Source organism: Leptopilina boulardi, unplaced genomic scaffold (assembly GCF_019393585.1).
Source record: "Leptopilina boulardi isolate dan_hultmark-lab unplaced genomic scaffold, ZJU_Lbou_2.1 LbouV2_41, whole genome shotgun sequence".
Classification (NCBI taxonomy): domain Eukaryota; kingdom Metazoa; phylum Arthropoda; class Insecta; order Hymenoptera; family Figitidae; genus Leptopilina; species Leptopilina boulardi.
The window spans coordinates 641,472-662,006 of record NW_026137985.1 but is presented as its reverse complement, the minus strand read 5'-3'; the positions used below and the strand labels follow the sequence as shown (position 1 = coordinate 662,006).

At 29.6% G+C, this 20,535-nt stretch overlaps 1 protein-coding gene across 6 annotated transcripts in view; it reads right to left on the bottom strand.

Moving 5' to 3' along the window:
• Positions 1 to 6,284: 6,284 nt before the first annotated feature.
• LOC127289488 (phosphoserine phosphatase) overlaps positions 6,285 to 20,535 on the bottom strand; it is a 41,955-nt gene continuing 27,704 nt past the window's right edge. For all 6 annotated transcript variants that reach the window (XM_051317451.1, XM_051317452.1, XM_051317454.1 and 3 more), the window contains 2 exons: positions 12,704 to 12,865; positions 6,285 to 6,452 (listed from right to left, as the gene is read on the bottom strand). In XM_051317451.1, the coding sequence (XP_051173408.1) occupies positions 6,346 to 6,452; positions 12,704 to 12,865 (269 nt within the window). In that variant the 3' untranslated portion in view covers positions 6,285 to 6,345. The remainder of the gene's footprint in view (positions 6,453 to 12,703; positions 12,866 to 20,535) is intronic.

The following is a 20,535-nucleotide window of genomic DNA, read 5'->3' as shown; positions in this document are numbered from 1 at the left end:
CTAATAAAGAGTACTGTAGGTTCGAACTAGTGAAGGAAACTTCAAAGGATATCATGTAGGAACACACACTACTTACCAAGAGGAAGGTACGTACGAACTTGTGAAAGAAACTTCAAAGGATACACCGTAGGAACACTCATTAATTAGCAACAAAAAAGTACGTACAAATTTGTAAATAATCTTATTAAGGTTACCATGAAGGAACTTATTTAGGAACACTTTAAGGGTACTGTGAAGGAACACTTTTATACAACATTTCGTAAAAAGGATAGGGCACCCCACTACTTGATAACTTTCGCCACAAGAGATCGGGTTTGATGGAGGGGAAAGCATTGACAAAATCAACAAAAAGTGTATATAATTTACCTTTTTCTATACTCAATTGTATTTGAGGTAATGAATTTAAAATGAAGATGTTGTCAATGCATTTTTTTTCGATAGTCTGATTGGAGCTCAGGTAACATTCCGTGTTCATTGGCCCATTTTACCAGTCTTTCATTCAGGATTTGAGTGAAAATTTTTGTAATGCAATTTGTAAACGAAATACATCGGTAATTAGCGGGATCACCTCTGTCTCCTTTTTGGTGCAACATGACCTTTGTAGTGGTGACTCTTTCTCGTTCGTCAGTATCTTCGATTCTATATACAGAATTAAATTAGACGCTATAAGCAATTTTTCATGAATTTAAAGTAAAGTCTTAATATAAGTTTCCCTTTTAGTTCCATTCCTTTATGACGAAAAAAAATATATAAATAATTTTTAGGACGAAAAACTATAAATATTAATCTCGAAAATTTAGATATATCTAATGCTACACAAAATAAGATTTATATGGGATACCATATGTGACGCTCCACGAGAGAAGGGACCTAACGTGCTTTTGACTTAAAGTTCATTCACTGTGTCATTGCACGGTAAAAGCGAACCTTAAGTCAAAAGCACGTTAGTTCCCTTCTCTCGTGGAGCGTCACATATGGTTTCCTATATAGGAGTGGGGTTTTACATAGTTTTTGATATAGTATCCCATGTGGGGATTTTCAATAGGGAGCCATCAGTGACAGTGAAGGGGTTAATTGTAAATTTTATTCCTTATTTATAAAGTTGTTCCAATTCAAGGAAAAGCGATTTCAATATAGCATTATTTTGAAATTGACTTCTGTGTCTCGATCGAAAAAGTAATACTAGAAAAATGCATTTCAGTTTAGAAATTAAACTTGGTAGTAAACATGTAATTAATGCATAAATTGCACCAAGATTATTTTTTCCCGAATGAGAACTTAGAGAATTATCAGTTGCAATGTTGTCAAAGAAAAGAAAAGTAGGTAATTCCAAACGACCATCTAGTTCGAATCTGTTTTTTCAACGAGAACGTTGTACAAAATCCAAAAAAATTTGATTCACATTCTTTAAGAATTTTTAGGTAAGCTAATGTTTCCTTTAAAAATCCTGATAAATTAAAGAATTTTTCTAAGCTAACAAAAACAGTCTGTCAAATAATTGCATCTACATAAAAGTCTTTTTTCCGAAACAATTCAAATCGCAAATGTTCTGTTGCTACTATTTTAAAAGGATTTTTGTTTTCCTCAAACATCATTGAAATTTGGTTTACGATGGACTGAGGATAATTCAGCAGTTTTTTTTATATTATGCTTCCTAAATATTTTATTTATTTATATATAATAAATTATAAAATACTTCTGTTTACCAATTAAGTAAAAATTTTCCACTAATTACTCCAGAAATACAATCAAAATCCGGTAACAGCTATGAGAAATAAATAATTTTAATATAAAGTCTAGGTATAATTTTACTTTGTTAATAAAGAAAATTCTTTTTACTAGTTTGATACTATCACTTCCTTGCAAGTATTTAAATATATTATAATAATCATCTATGTTGCAATTTTTATAAAATAAGCGAGCGTTAAATGTTTTCGTCCACACATTGGGTGTTTTCGGCATTCACTCAGAGTTAACTCTAGAGTTAACAGTGGTGCTCAATGATATTATCTTTGAAAATTTATTTACCTAAATAAAATAATTGATTTTCTATTTTCATCACCCTGAGTTTGAAGTTAGTTGTCCTTGTTTGCTTACTTTTTTTAATTTATACGTATTTTTTGTTTTTCATTTAAAAATGGAACATATTTTTGCTACCCATAAACGTGTTATTTTTTTAAAGTTTATAGTTTTCAAATTTTTCATTATTTCCCTAACTTTAATTAATCTGAATTGTTTAAGGAACTAGATTATTTATTTTAATTAAAGTTGTTTTTTATAAATAAAAAGTTAAAGTAATTTTTAATAAAAATAAATTATTATGTTTCAATTTACACTTTTCAAAACAAACAATCCGTTCACAAATTTTGTCGGACATTAAAGGTTAGGACTGACCCTTTTTCTTTACTCTCGCAAGAAAACAGAGTTAACTGTGGGCCGTCTTGTAATAAATTTTTGGGGACTTTTATGAAATCTAGAAACAAAAAATTTTATTTTAACATTGCATTACTAGAATAAAAGGCCCGTTTCACATGTTGTTACAATTGCAAACCCTGCGCCAATCAAAATGAATCGTCTATGCCAAATTGCCAATCAACAACGTTCACAACCAACAGACGAACTGAAAATCAAAATTTACATTTGAGCACCACTGCTAACTCTAGAGTTAACTCTGAGTGAATGCGGAAACACCCATTGAGTACTAAATTTTTCAATCCTCTAAAGCTTAAAAGTACCGTTAATAATTGTGAGTTAATTTGTTCCACACTTGCGACTGGGTTTATAACCAAAATTAATCGTCTGTATTAAACGATTCTAATTGAGAGAACTGTGCAGAAGTAAAATCGTTTCCTTCCACAATGCTTTCGTCAGGAAGACTGTCAAAATTCACTGAACTGTTTTGATTTGATTTCTCTAAAGAAAGACGACCGGACTGTGCAGAATCATTTATAATTTCTTTTGCAATACATTTTTAAAGAAGAGTATAAAAATTCGACGAATAAATAATATCTTTGGACGAAGTGTCATGATTTTTTTCAAGGATTTCCCGATTTCTTATAAAAATACATTGATCATCAATTTCCGGTACTAATTTGTTAATATGATCGTTCGACAAATAAAAGACATATTTAGAATTTATTCCATACAAAAAATTAAATTCAATTAGAAAAATGCGTAAAAACAAAAGTAATGTTTAATTACACATAGTAAACATAAGTGTTTTTAAGGTTATCTTATCAATAACATATAAAATATACTTAAGTTTAAATGTAAATGTAAATAGATTAAAGATTAAGTAAATAAACAATTTCTTTTATAAACAAATTTGGTTTCTGTCCGTGGGCGATTGTGGAGAGTTCTCAAGTCGAGGTCAATTATCTAACTAATAAGTAAATTTGTTAACAATTATTATTTTTATTTATGTAAACTGCCGAGGCAGTTTCAAATGGAAAATAAAATGCCGCTCGCAGCCGAACAACACATGGAATATCATCACCTTTCATCCAATCAAGTAGCCAGAATCGCCACTCCTGCTCTGTTTCGTCATACTCGTTTACCCCTTTTTCGAAATATAGACACAAAACTATTCAAATTAAACCCCAATTAATTTGAAACACTGTCACCAATTCTTATACCCTACCTAAAAATTGTCACCTATCAAATATACAATTCTGATGATAAAGAGATTCTGTCAACCTTATGAATTCTTTAAGATTTGGAATTAGAAAATTTGAGACATTTAAAAAGGAGAAATTCTTCGTCAATTCTCTATCGTAGTCGAGACCACTGTTACACAGGCCCGAGTTAATTGTCACCCAAAATTTACGTTGAAACGTAAGTTCAATTCTCTGATAAAACGAGAAAAATCATGGCTGAGATTACTCAAAATTCCTGAAAGTGAACGGCGAGGAAGTTAAGGGTAAAGAAAACGGAGTTTAGGAAGCTGAAAACTGAAATCAAAAGTTGTAAATGGCCATCGACTTTCTTCGGCAACTACGCACCTGACTCTAGCGTAGTAATACAAGATATTTGGAAATTCAAATGGGAGAAATTGAGGGGTATGAGCGAAGCAGCGAGCTGGCTACGAGGATTACTTCCGATCTCTTTTGGTTCTGCTTTCGCCAACTATGGACGGATTTTAAATCAACTTCAGGAACTATAAGAGGACCAGAAATTGTTAAATTATTATTATTAGTATATCGTGGGATTAGTAAATTTTCAACTTGTGTGAATTTTAGGTGAATCTTCTTCTTTCAGAAGGTCGAGGCAGTATTTCTTTTTTTTGTGATTTAGTGAAAAATGTAGGGTCAACCGGGGTAAATCCGAACGCTTTTAGTAAGTTTCAACAATAACATAAGTTTTTTCTTTAAAAAAAAATACTTCCGGTATTCTGGTGCATGAAGTTGTTACTTTACTTCCATAGAACAATTTTATGGGGTAGCAAAAATTTTTGATAAATTACAATCGCAGGAAACTTAGCGTTCGTATTTACCTCGATACTTTGCAACTTTCCTAAAATACCGGGGTAAATACGAACGCCACTGTATTTCAGAAAAATCTTAGGGAAAATAAATTTAAAGTATTGCAATTGTTAAACTTATATAAAAACTCAAAAAAAATACGATAATAAACCTATTATGTAATAATGCATCATATATAAATACAAAAATTAAACAGGTTAAAAATTAAAATGCATTACACAATTAAAACCTTCAATAACTTTATCAAATCATAACGGATTTTTGCAAAACTTGGTACAGAAAGTATTTGGAGTGATTGAATGTAAATACAAAAATAAAAGTCAAATTTTTTAAATTCAAAATGGCGGACTTTCCTAAAACTTATTTTTAAAAATGATCAAATTTGCTAACTCCAAATTCGTAATCAGCGACCCTGAAACCCCCCGAGTAACAATTTTCGAGCGAATCCAATGAATTTTTTAATTCTCGTCCGCCATTTTGAATTTTGAAAAACTGACTTCAAATTGGTAATTAGCGATCCCAAAAACTGTAGAATACCAAATTTTATTAAGATCCTGAAAAACTTTTTTCAACAAACCATTTGGCAAAAAAATTGAAACACTCCTTCGAGAGAACAGAGATTAAGTTTCTGCTTATTAATTACTAACGAGGATACGTATAGAAAAAATAACTTTTTTCTATGTACTTTTATAATGTTAAAATAATAGTGTAATGAAATATAAACAATTTTGTGTGGCTCTGATGTAAAAAAAAATTATTGAAAATAACGTTCGGATTTACCCCGGTTTTCCAATTTTCCTGGGTAAATACGAACGGTCTGATATTATTAATAAAATTTTACAGAAGGCAAAAATCAAAAATAGTTTCTGTTCTAGTATTCATAACAAACAATTATAAATAATAAAATAAATTTTTAGCTTCTTTTTCTTCAAATACGAGACACAATACTGAAAGAGTGTCATCTTTGATTTTCAATCTTTTTTGCAATACTCGTTATCTTTGTTTATGCTGTTGCTAATTAACAAACGAAAAATGGGATAATACTTAGAATCTCTTGAAGAGGATCTGAGGTAAAAATTCTCATATCGAACTTATTTTTAAAAATTTTAATTAAGCTGAAATAATTAGCGTTCGGATTTACCCCCCGTTCGGATTTACCCCGGCTGACCCTAAGTTTGAACTTTTAAAATTTTATAATTTTCTTTCATGTAAATTGTCTCAGTGGTTCGGCCGACCGCATGGTCGATGGAAGCAATTAATTAATTACTAGTTTGCGTCTTTTGTTTAATTTTAGTAACTTTCTTGTTTATTATTTCATTCTTTTTATTTAAAATTTTTTATAATTCTTCCTTCGACCATGTGTTCGTTTTTGTTCTCGATTTTTGGTTTCTTTAATATTTGTTTTCTCATTTATTGTTAAAGTTACCTTCCCCAATTTTCATTAAAATGAAATTTATTTATTTTCCCCCTTTTTATCTCCCCGTTACCAAAAACTGTGACCTTATTTGTAAAATGTTTTTATCATCTTTAATTAAACCCAGCTGACCACTTTATTTAAAACTGATTTGTGACCTTAATTTGAGAACTTTTAAGCCAAAGAGCATTACAATTAAGTAAAATTTTGTGATTTAGTATTGTTTTCCGAAAATTGCTGAATTTATTTTAAATTTATTTAAAATTTTAAATTTTAAATTCTTTTTTCAGAAATAAAAGGAGGACCAGCCTCTTCCATTTCTTCTTCGCACTCTTCCAATATAGGTATATCCATTTATTTTAACATGAATAATAAAATTTGACCAAACATTTTGAGAATTTTCTACATTTTATTTGCAAACTTTCAGTAAAAATAAAATTTTAATAAAATTTACACATTTGTTATTTCGTCTAGGGCTTCAATGAGTTCATTGAAGTCATTCACAAACCACAAAGCACGTGATTTTACAACATCCCTGACAATATTTCCACCGAATCCTGAAAAAAGACAAGTAATTTTATCATTTCGAAACGAGAAGGTAATCATAAATAGAGAATAATAAGTTTTTTAGATGAAATTGTTATTAAAGTACATGCGTTTTAAATACGTAAGGCGGAGGGGAAAAGGGGATCTGGTGAGCGCCCTACTGAAAATCCCTGTATAAGATCTTGTACAATTTCCTGTACAGGATTAGCAACTGAACTTTTACAAGTTCTGACCAGTTCCTGTACAGGAAAATGCATACGAATTTGGAACAAGTTCATGTGTGAAATCTTGTACAAGATCTTGTACAAGAAAGATACTTGTACAAGAAAATGTACATGATCTTGTACAATTTTATGTATAAGTACTTGTACATGAACACGTTCATGTTCTTGCACATGTATAGTTGTAAAATTTTTTTTTTTTAATAAAATTTGAGATTTTGATCATTTTTAACCACTAAGATTCGTAACTCATGCATGCTAAAAACTATTGCGCAGCTGTAAAGGTTAAAATAAACTATTGCGCAGCCTTTGAAGTTTTTAATTTTTAGTAAAGAAAAACATGAATTAACGTATGTGCAAGAACATGGACGTGTTCATGTACAAGTACTTATACATGACATTGTACAAGATCATGTACATTTTCTTGTACAAGATCTTAAACCAGATCTTGTACAAGATCTCACACATGACCTTGTTCCAAATTCGTATGCATTTTCCTGTACAGGAACTGGTCAGAACTTGTACAAGTTCAGTTGCTGATCCTGTACAGGAAATTGTACAAGATCTTGTACAGAGATTTTTTGTAGGGCGACATCAGAGCTATGCTAAAGACTTTTGTTTGAAGGCGCTGTGGGCCCCTTAGTTTTCGCGTGAGAAAAATGACCGAAAAAAGAAAGGAAAATTATTATCTAACGAATGAAGAAATGAGTGGAGCATTAAAAAAATTCAAAAATAGTTAAAGAAAAAAAATATAAGATATAATATTACAGTAATATTAAAATATCCGCCTGATGGTGATATTACCAAGTAATATTACTGTAATATTACGGTAATGTTACAGTAATATTACAGAATGATTTCAGTTACTCATAAAGCATCACAATCATAAATATATTGTAAGTCAGTGTGGCTTGTTGGTAAAACTTTGAACTTGTGTGCCTTCAGTTCGGGGTTCGATTCCCCGGTTGGGTACATTTTTTTCGTGAAATAATATTCTTCTAATATTACTGCAATATTCTCGTGTATTATTACCTTAATATTACGGTATAATATTACTGTAATGTTACTGTAATATTACAGTAATAATGACTTAACCACTTGAGCGTCATGGCGTTCCAACTGGCGTCGTGCGTGGCAGTGACAGAAGCGTCAAAAATGCATAAATGGCGTTCCTACTTGAATTCAATTTGTAAAGTCTGTAGACATAATTAACTAACTATAACTTACTTTTTATATTTTTTGAGATTAAGCAAGACGTATGTGACACGAAAAAATTATTTTTTTAAACATTCAAACAGTTTTTTCGAAATTTAAAGTCAACAATTTTTGGTACTTTTTTGCGAATGGCGTTCTAACATTTACTCAATAAAATTATATTTCTGCTTCCAAAAACTGTGCAAACCACCCAAATCTTGTTACTCGGGGATTTTCGGGATCGCTGAACATGAATTTGATGCCAAATTAACAATTTGACAGTTGACAGCTGTCAATTCAACTGTCAACTTCTATAAAAAAAAGATTATTTTTTATGAAAATAACTGTATTAGGGTTTTCGGGGTCGCTGATTACGAATATGAGATCAAATTGACAATTTGACAGTTGACAGCTGTCAATTCAACTGTCAACTTCTATAAAAGACAATTATTTTTTATGAAAATAACTGTATAAAGGTTTTTGGGGTCGCTGATTACGAATATGAGATCAAATTGACAATTTGACAGTTGACAGATGTCAATTCAACTGTCAACTTCTATAAAAGACAATTATTTTTTATGAAAATAACTGTATAAGGGTTTTTGGGGTCGCTGATTACGAATATGAGATCAAATTGACAATTCGACAGCTGTCAAATCAACTGTCAAATTTATAAAAAGTGATTAATTTTAATGAAAATAATAGTATAAGGGTTTTCGAGGTCGCTGAATACGAATATGTGGTCAAATTGACAATTTGAGAATTGACAGCTGTCAATTTAACTGTCAACTGTCAAATTGTCAATTTGATCTCATATTCGTAATCAGCGACCCCGAAAACCCTTATACAGTTATTTTCATAAAAAATAATCTTTTTTATAGAAGTTGACAGTTGAATTGACAGCTGTCAACTGTCAAATTGTCAATTTGATCTTATATTCGTAATTAGCGACCCCGAAAACCCTTATACAGGTATTTTCATAAAAAATAATTGTTTTTTATAGAAGTTGACAGTTGAATTGACAGCTGTCAACTGTCAATTTGATCTCATATTCGTAATCAGTGACCCCAAAAACCCTTATACAGTTATTTTCATAAAAAATAATTGTCTTTTATAGAAGTTGACAGTTGAATTGACAGCTGTCAACTGTCAAATTGTCAATTTGATCTTATATTCGTAATTAGCGACCCCGAAAACCCTTATACAGTTATTTTCATAAAAAATAATCTTTTTCATAGAAGTTGACAGTTGAATTGACAGCTGTCAAATTGTTAATTTGGCATCAAATTCATGTTCAGCGATCCCGAAAATCCCCGAGTAACAAGATTTGGGTGGTTTGCACAGTTTTTGGAAGCAGAAATATAATTTTATTGAGTAAATGTTAGAACGCCATTCGCAAAAAAGTACCAAAAATTGTCGACTTTAAATTTCGAAAAAACTGTTTGAATGTTTAAAAAAATAATTTTTTCGTGTCACATACGTCTTGCTTAATCTCAAAAAATATAAAAAGTAAGTTATAGTTAGTTAATTATGTCTACAGACTTTACAAATTGAATTCAAGTAGGAACGCCATTTATGCATTTTTGACGCTTCTGTCACTGCCACGCACGACGCCAGTTGGAACGCCATGACGCTCAATATTACCGTGTAATATTACAGTAACATTATCCGATAATATTACCACGAGGCGGACATTTTAAGATCACTGTAATATTACAGTAATGTTACCGCGTAATATTGCTGTAATATTACTGTAATATTATGTGCTACTTGGGATTATATTCTTGTTTATTGCTGTTTTGATTTTATGAATCAAAGCGCTAGCTAAAAACCCTATTGACTAACCTAAATAACGACTGCAAAGAAAAACAAAAATTGTCCTTATACTCTCCAATTCAATGTTTTTACTTACAGAGAATGAGGAAGATTTTTGTTTTCCTCTGCAGTCGTTATTTAGGTTAGTGTTTATAGTTTTTAGCGAGCTCGGGTCGAAGCCGGGGTCATTCTCCAGTCCTTCCCAAGGAATCCTTGTAAGATTCCTTGTAGGGACCTATTTTTTTTATCAGGATTCCTTGTACGGACCTAATAAAAAAAAATAGGTCCCTACAAGGGATTCTACAAGGATTCCTTGGGAAGGACTGGAGATTGACCCAGGTTTCGACGCCGGGGTCAATCTCAATTAGACGCAAGATGAAAGACAGTTGTATGTTTATTATTAAACATACACGAAGTATTTGAAAGGCTATATAAGCTAACTAAATAAATTTTGAGCATTGAGCTATGTTCTTGAAATAAGAAAATATAAGTTTTATACAAGTAAATATATCTTACTGTTTCAAGCGAACTGTTTTACTTGTGTCAAGAAACAAAAAAGTATTGAGTCAAGAATATTATTTTCTCATGTTAAGTTATTTACGTTGAGTATTTTATTTTCTTGGGTCAAATCGTTTTGTTGTTTCCTTAAAAACAACTTTTTAGTTAATCTAATACTCATAGTCTTGATCTAAGAAAATGGAAAGATTAATAGAAGTAGATACTTGTTTTAACTTGATTAAAATTTATATTGTTTGAATTAAACAATAATCAATCCAAGTGTTTAATATACTTGAAGTATTTTCATATTATATTGTTTCAAGAACATTTAATTTCTAGAAATAATATTATATTATCTTAAATGAAATAATTTATTTTTTCAGTTGAAATAGTGATATATCCCTATATTTAAACTTCGCTTAAATTCGCTTAGAGTGAAAATTTATCGATAAATTGTTAAAAAAATGATATAAAAGTAAAAAATAAAGATAAATTAGTGTTTTTGTAGATGATTTGTGGAAAAATCACAAAATTAAACATTAAATAAAAAGTTATTAATGTTTAAAGTGATGTCGATAAAGTGTCAGTTTAAGTGTGTTTTCTTTTATTAATTTTGAAGAGAAATATGTGAAATGTGATAAAAATGATAATTTTTGTCAATAAATTATTACTTATAATATTAATTGTAGTAATTTTCGACCTTATTTAGTGTTAAAAACGCTTATAATTGTTAATTTTTCATAGTGTATTTTACAATGTGTGATTTTACCGGTTATGTAGCTGTGTTGTGAAATGGGGATCGATATTATCTGCAACACGATTGCCGCGCGAAAGTTCCGATAGATATCGGGCCACAATTTAGTCCTATAGCTTTATTGATATCAGCATTTCATTAGATTATACGTGAATAAATGATAAATGAATTTTGTACATAATTAACGCATTATAATTAATAAATAATTTTTAAAAAATTCAAAAACAACTTTTCCGTTTTTTTTAATTAATAAAAAAAATGTTTTTACCTATTGAAAATTAATGAACTTGCAGAAAAAATTTTTTTTAGTAAATAATCATTTTTTAAAATTACAAAATTAATTTATTAATTTTCAATAGAAGGAGGAGCCATTAATCAATAAGTATTTATTAATTAATAGTAATAATTAACTATTAATATCAAAATTATTATTTAAATAATTTAAACAAATGAAAATAAATTAATATTTAACAATTATTAATCATTTAAAGTAATACAAAAAATTTTGTAAAAATAAATATTTAATTTTTTATATTTTACATAATATAAATATTTGTTTTTTAACTCTTTTATACCCAATTTAATTTAAAATAACCTACAATTTTTTAAAGGCTGTACAAATAATGATAGGATTTTCTTTTTCTTATATAAGAAAAAGAAAATCCTTAATTTTGTAATTTTAAAAAATGATTATTTACTAAAAAAAATTTTTTCTGCAAGTTCATTAAGTTTCAATAGGTAAAAACATTTTTTTTATTAATTAAAAAGAAATGGAAAAATTGTTTTTGAATTTTTTAAAAATTATTTATTAATTATAATGCGTTAATTATATACAAAATTCATAATTCATAATCTAATGAAATGCTAATATCAATAAAGTTGTAGGACTAAATTGTGGCCCGTCATCTATCAGAACTTTTGCGCGGCAATTGTGTTGCAGATAATATCGATCCCCATTTCACAACACAGCTACATAACCGGTAAAATCACACATTGTAAAATACACTATGAAAAATTAACAATTATAAGCGTTTTTAACACTAAATAAGGTCGAAAATTACTACAATTAATATTATAAGTAATAATTTATTGACAAAAATTATCATTTTTATCACATTTCACATATTTCTCTTCAAAATTAATAAAAGAAAACACACTTAAACTGACACTTTATCGACATCACTTTAAACATTAATAACTTTTTATTTAATGTTTAATTTTGTGATTTTTCCACAAATCATCTACAAAAACACTAATTTATCTTTATTTTTTACTTTTATATCATTTTTTTAACAATTTATCGATAAATTTTCACTCTAAGCGAATTTAAGCGATTTCTCAGCGAAATCGATCAAAATACGCTTGAACCAATCCGCCAACTCTAATATAGTCTTGAGTCAAGAAAATGCGAATATGAATATAAGTAAATACTTGTTTTAACTTGATTAACGCATAGTTCTTGAATTAAGAATTTAGTATTTGGCAGAAGTAAATATGTTATTATCGCAACCCAATATTTATTTATTACACAGAATTCCCTTGTTGGTTATCGATTATTCTTTATGAGTAGAGCACTTTAAAAAGAAAAAAAAATATCAAATTAAGTAAAATATTTATCCTTTTTTCAAAATTACTACTTAGAAGCATGCTGAAGGGGAAACGTTAGAAGATTATAAGAGCCCTTACATGGAAGTAATTTATTTTATTATTTAGTGATTTAGAATATGAATTTTAATACTGATTCTTACTATTGTGTTGTTTTAAGAAAATAACTATTTACCAATAAATGCATCAGCTGGTGGGCAAGCTTCCAAGTCGGTTGCTCCATCACCTACGTGAACTACAGTTTTGAATCCTTTTTCCTCTTTAAGGCGTTTTATAACTTCTGCTTTTCCGCCACTTTTTGAAGTAAGTTCATTTTCATTAAATCCTGCATATTCTTCTGCAAATATTAAAATAATATAAATTAGTTATCATAACAGAAACAGTTTAAAAAACTGCCTGTGTGGAAAATTTATTTAATAAAAAAATACAATTCAGATAGTTTTTTCAATCAATTTATTTTTCTAGGATTTGATAGAGACACTTAATTTCCAATCGTTTTCTATCAGATTCCCATGTTCAGTGCTAAATTATTGAATTACAATTTTTTTCCATACAAGTATTAATTTTGCTTACTTCTATGCACATATAGTAAAAGTAAAGTTTATTTAATACTAATAAAATAATTTAATAATTATTTCCCACGCAGCACTAAAAATTCCCTGAAGATTCATTGAAGGTTTTAACGTTAACTTGGGAATATTGAATCGCAAAGTTTAGAGAATATTGTTTGAATACTAAAATGTCCGCATGTGAGGTAATGTTTATCGTGAAAGTTGGCTAAATATGTAAATTATATTCTCATTAAATGTTAAATGTTAATAACGTAACACGATGCGCAGTTCTAAAGTAAAGCACCTACGGCTGCGTAATACATTCTTTTGGGCTCCCAAATCTGATAAGCAATATATATTATATATTGAAATATAAACCTATTTCCGCATAAAAAACTCAGCGCTAAGGAAATTTTTAATTTAAAAGTTTATTCAACTTTTCACTTTGCAATTCAATATTTCAAAGTTAACTTTTTAGCCTTCAATGAATCTTCAGGGAATTTTCAGTGCTGTGTGGGAATTAATATAAACCCACACAACACCGAAAGTTTACTGAATATTTATTGTAAGTTGAAATACAAACTTTGGAATTTTTAGTTACAAAGTTCAGTAAAAGTTACATAAATGTTAAACTATCCAATATAACCAAATGTTTAATATTTGTAAAAAATAATCAAATGATCCCAGATATTTTACTGGAAACTAATAAATATTTAAATATACATTGAGCTCTATATTTCGGAGGCCAAAAAAATTTAATGAACACTTTACTTAAATGTTCGGTTAAATTTCCCGCCAAATATTTAATGAATATTTCAGTTCAATGTTTATTCAATTTTCGCTCCAAACATTTGGTCATGTCAGATATTTTAATATTTATATAATCTTTATTGGACAAACTGAATACTGTGAAGTTTGTAATTAAATCTACAATAAATGTTCCGTAAGCTTTCGGTGCTGTGTGAGATGTTTTTTTAAAAAATTAAGAGTTTCTGCCGATTGCGATCGTTTAATTTTCAAACTAGTAGATCTTTTATAGAATCAAAACTAGAAACAATTTAATAAATTCGAAAGTTATATGAATCAAAGTCTGTACAACTTGAAACCCTTAAAGGGCGATTATATAATCTTACAAAACAATTAGAACTGGATATCCAACCAGCAGCCTGTCTAATCTTTTCAATGCTTACTCTCTTTCTAGCCGCAGTGAAAGCAGAAGCATAGAATCTATCTTTTTTAATGCAATAAAAACGACTAACCGATTTATCATAATTTTTAATAAATAACCTTGTACTACGTATAGACTATTCACGGGTAATGTTTTAATAACATTTTCAATTTGTCTAAATCGACTTTGCATTTTGCGAAATGCATAGAAAAATTGGGAAATACTTAATTATGACAAGGAAATTTGGGTATTACCTAAAATTTTAGGTATATCCCAATTTCGCTATGCATTTCGTTTCACCGGTTTTGCTAAAGTGGATATTTATTTTGGTTTTTTTAGAACTTCAGCAATCTTGAAATTTTTTACTTAACTATGTTAATTCTACGACTTGAAGTTAACGAATGAAATGAAATATTATGCTTATATTTAAGCAAGAAACGAAAACGATTGAAAATAATGAAATATCTAAGTTCCCATACGAGGAACTTTAAAAGAAAAATGTAAGTGTTTGCCGTTTCCAATTTACGGAAAACTCGTACTTGTACCAATAGATGCGGGAATTTAAAAAAGGGCACGAAAAGAAGCAGACTTAATATCATTAGATGTTCCAACATACAGTAGCACTACAAAAAGAGAGAGGTTGACTTCTTTTGTAGATATTCTATTATAATAAAAGAGAGAAAAAAAATATTACCAGGAATATGATAAAAAAATTTCGCTATTACCGAAGCCTCAGAAATTATTTATCGAAATGCAACTGACAAATGTTGGTTTAAATAAACTGGGAAGGAGATTTTCCAATGAAATGAAAATATCAGTTCTTTCGCTATTTAAAAAATCACCAGCAGCGTATGCACATTTGTCAAATTTGTTTATTTTACCATCAAGAAGCGTTTGGCAACAATTTATTAGTTGGATACAGGGATAAATTGTGCTATGATAGAGCATTTATCACAAGTATCGAAAGATTTTAGTATAAAAGAAAAACAGTTTTTTGTATGTTGGGACGAAGTTCACCTGCCTCCTCATTTATTCAACAACAAGAAGGAAGAAAAAATTATACGATTTAAAGATTTTGGAAATCGTAGGACAAGCAACATCGCCGACCATACACTAGTATTTATGATAAGATGAATTTCAGATGGAGCTAAAGTGCCTTCTTCATATTATTATTGTACTGCTCAGACAAAATATAATCAATCGAATGTATCAGATCAAATGTACAAGCGACGTCTCAGGTTGGACTATCGATTATTATTACAAACTGCGACCCATATGAAGGAATACAGAAGAAAAGGATAGAACCAGATGGGTTAATTTTTCCTTTTATATTTTTATTTATGTATTATTGTATTTTATTAAATGTTTTATAAATTTATCATGTTTTTAATTAATTTTTGTCTTTCAAACAGGACGCGAAGTAGAGATGGAAGAAATGAAGTAAAAGATTTGTAAGTTAAAGGAGTGAAGTTTATTGCCATCTTTGAAATACTGCATATTGTTAAAGATGTGCGTAACAACAATGTGGAAAAACATATTATACATCCAGATGGATCTACTGCAAAATGGAGTCATTTTTAAACCGCGTACGGACAGGATTCGAAATCACAAAAATGGTGAAATAGTCGGGGTTTCTTATATGAAATTCTAAACGAAATCTTATAAAGACATCTCTTAAGAAAAATCTCATTTGTGATCATATAGGATTCCAAATAAGATCCCATATGGGGTCGAAAATTGAAAAATAAAATTTTTGAATATCTCAAAAACGGTTGTCCGCTACTAAGAGTCTAGTAAATTTTTAGTAGACCTTGTCGTGGTGGTGGGGCTTTTTACTAAAGAACTTCCAAAAACCAAGATGTATAGTGGGGAGAAATATATATATATTGTGACGAAGTGGTCGTCAAGCATCCCCCGTTTAAAATGCCGCGCTCGACTGTCGGGCCCGGGAGGTGGCGCCGCCGATCGGAAGAAGGAGTGACTAGCCGCCAGGACGCCGAAAATCACATGTTCGCATCGAGAGACTCAGCGTTGACTCAATGTGTAGTACGAGTGTTGCTTATATATTGGGAGTGTTTGGAGAGTAAGATTTTTGGTCGAGAGTTCGACAGTTTTTTTTGTAAAGAATTAGATTTTGTTAAGCAATTGGTCGAGTGACCAAGAGTCGCTTACCTTTGTTAAATTGGTGGAGAATAAAGGAAAAGTTGATGAGAATATTGATCGATTTATTTAATTTGTCCCGACGAGGATCCTTGATTTGATCGGTTTGTGACGAGAGCTGTAGGTAAGTGGAAATTTGTTGTTTCTGTCGTGTCTCAGAAGGTCTTTTCCCTTTTTTCTGGCTGGTCTTGACGGAATCTCCTTTGAAATTATTTTCGGGGAATTAAGACGAGGTTTGTCAATTCCAATAAAGATTGACTGGCGTCTAACGATTCACGTTTGGGTTTTCTTTTTATAACACATAAAAAGAAGAGGTTAATTAATAAAATTTTGATTATTCCAATATTAACGTTATAATATATATATGGAAAGTAAAGAATTGATTCAGGACGTTTACGGTGCAGGAAAGAGATACCCCAGTGCCGGCGCTGTTGGAGGTGAGCAAGTTGGCTTCCCAGCGTCGAAATCCAGTGACAACAGTGCCAAAATATTGGATACCTTGGGTGCTGCAGCATTTAATACCACAAGGAAGATGGACCATGGAGGCACCCAATTTCTTAAGGTTCCCCAGGTCTGTTTGGAAAGATTTGGAAGAAAAATTGAACTCCGCTTTAGGCTATGCTGCATGCAACCGGGAGGACCAGAACAACAGGAGAGAGCGTATCAATGAGAAACGTCTTCGACGCGCGATCATGGAGGCGCGAAAGAAGAAACAAAGTACCGGAAGTCCGGAATAAACAAAAGCCGAAGTAAAAAAGAAAGAGGAGAAAGCACCTCCATTGAGGAAGAATGTCAAGGTGAGGAAGAATGTCAAGGTGACGAAGGCATCGTAGGCAAAGCAGTCCAACAAGTCGATGGATTCGAGAAGATCAACAGAGTCATGGTTGTCCGGTGTCACCGATGCAGATTTTCCACTTTCCTCGTGAAAAAAAATATAGCTAACTATTTTTCTCCAAGAACTGAACCATTGTTCGGTATATCGCATTTATTAAAAATAATGTCATGCAAATGTTCCAATAACACTCGCATGATTCAGTACAGGAAAATTTTTCACTTTCATTTTATGCCAAGGAACATTTGCAGAAACCATAAAAGAATACCACGCAGGATAAACATTTTTCCAATTTTTTTGTGCTATCAATAATAATAAAATTACACCATTGCTTCCTCATAGAGGAAGTATTGATTTAACGAAAAATTCAAGGTCGATTTTCAACCATATTTCAAGGATATTTTTTTCAGTTATGATGTTCAAGAACGGATACATAGGAGTATTTTAAGCCCGATTAAATAAGTCTAACTATTTTTTTCAATAAAGATGGAAATTGTTTTTCTGAAAAATCCACAATTTATTTTTGAAAATCATTTAAAATGACTTTTTAATCATCATCGTCGGGCCTCTAGAGATTTAAAATGATGAAATAAAATAATGTTATCCAGAAAAAATATGTAAATTGTAAATAAAAAATAAAATAATAAATAAATAATAATAATAATAATAAATAATTAATAAAATTAATCTTAATTAAACTTGAAAACTTAAGAAGATTTTTTAATATAAAAAATTGTTAATTTTCAAGAAGGAAGTGATTTCTTAGTACTCAACATAAATCAAATTATATTCTGTGATCTATTATGTTTCAAGAGTCGACATAATACTGGTGGATTGTGAAAACTGAGAAGTTGACTGAGCTCGGTCAAGTTTCAGTTGGTTTTGAGGCAATATATTGCACAAAAATTAATTAAAATATTGTAAAATTTGCTATTGGAAAGTATAAATTAATTATTTTGTAGTTGATTTATATATTATTATGGGGTTATTAATTACTTATTATTAAATAATTAACGTATTTAAAGTGTAGTGCGTTCACCTGTCATGATTTATTGTATTTTCTGAATGAAAAAAAAATGCCACGCAATGAAATTTTTTCCTACTGTATTAATAGTAATATTATTTATTATTGATATTTATACAATACAATATTATATAATAATTAAATATATAATATATTTAAATGTTTGTTGTTATCATAATATATGTATATACCACACGTTGATCAATAGATGGCGTTCAAAAGCACTTTGTACCATTTATTATCTTTACCAATTATTAGTTCTAAAAATTAATTTCATCAAAGTAGCCAACAAACCTTAATATATTGAAAAAAACCTGAAACTTTTCATTTTTCACAATCCGCCAGGGGACAACTAGCTTGTAGTTTATTTAAAAACGTATCGATTAACCTATTTTTGTTCCTCTTTGTAAGAAAATATGACGGAAATATGAATATTTTAAAAGAAAAAAAATGAAAAAAACCCTGTTTTGAAGTATTTCTTTCAAACTCTTTGTTTTAAAATTAAGTTAGATAAAAATTTAGTATTTCACAGGATTAATACACCAATTAATTTTTAATATTGAATATTAGTTATTGATCTAAGCCTCTATGAGGAAGAAAAGTGTTCATGAATGATAACAAACCAAATATAAATGAAAGCAATATGTACGCCTAAAAGCAAAATTATCAGTACTATAACTTAGTAGCAGTTTTTGTTATTGTAAATATATTTATGGTGGTTAGAAGTTATGGCAGTTTCCTTTGAAATTTATTTTGTAGTAAAAAATGTTAGTATGGATTTTTTTTTATTATTTAATATATTTATAATATATAATATTTTTAGTATTGTCATTGTTTATTATTATTTGTAATTATTTAAGTCTTGTTTATAAGCCTGGGGTGGGATAATGTAATTTCATTTTGACATCCACATCGACATTGACTTTCATAATCACTTTCACTTTCATTCTCACTATCATTTTCACTTTCATTTTCACTTTCATCTTCACTGAAGTTTAATTTTTATGACATAAAATATTAAGTGCAAGTGATATGTGATAATTTTAAGTAATATCGTCTCCATTGCTTCTGTTACATTTTTTAATTTTCTGTCATTGTATATATTTATTGTTCCAAACATGGACACGAAATTCGAATTCGTACAAATGAGTCTAGGTTAATTCTTCTGGAGAGAGTCGAATTTTAAAAAATGTACACCTCTAGTAGTTACCCGTAGTGCAAAATTGTTTGCAAGTTTCAGTCCGATCTATGAGAATCTTTTTAATTTTTGACAAAAGGATCTTATAGTACTACTCTTTAGCTTTAAAATCCATTTTTAAAAGTTATTTTACGAATTTTTTTAAAAAAGTTCTGACATTTTAAAATTAACACTATTAGTAATGTTAATATACACTTTGGTCATATATGGTCACCTTAGAAAAAAATATTAAACATAATTCAATTCTTGTGTTAAGGAGTATTTTAAGGTTTTTGGGGTCATTGAATCTGAATTTAAAGGTAAGATTTAAAAAATTAAAAATGGCGGACACAATATGGCGGCCAAAAATTTACCAAGTTTACTTGAAAATTGTCCATTGGGGGTTTTTAGAGTCACTGCCTTACTAAAAATTCTCATGTTGGATCTTATATAGGATCTCACATAAATTCATATATTAAAATCCACATAAAATTCTATGTGTCATGTAAGAAACTATATAGGATCTTATGAAAAATCATATAGGAAATTGAGACATGATTTGAAGTGTGATTCAATGTAAATTCTTATAAACGTATTCTTAAGTAATTAATTATGTAAATTCCTATGTACATCTATATTGGAATTTCACATATAATTTCCTACATAATTTCTCATATAATTCATATATAATTCTTCCCAGATATAAAAGATTGAAAGGCACCCGACACTTGCCAAGATTATAGGCGTGGAAAAAATACGACACATATCGCGTCCGACACACACCGAAATTGTACTGTATAACCAAGTAATCAATTATTTGAATGAATTATTTAACAGAGAAAATCTAAGAAAATTAAAAAAAATTATATATATATATATGGGCAAATTGTAACGTTTGTAATTGTAAGAATCAATATTTTAGCTCGCCGAGCCAGGATTCGTTTTGATTCCAACAAAAATAGTAACAGGATAATTACGGGTTAATTACAAACTGAAACAAATTATTTACTTACAACGGTATTTACAGGTGAAAAATATACAGGCGTACAGATAAATCGCGGAAGTCGGTTTTACACAACGATTGTCGGCGTCTAT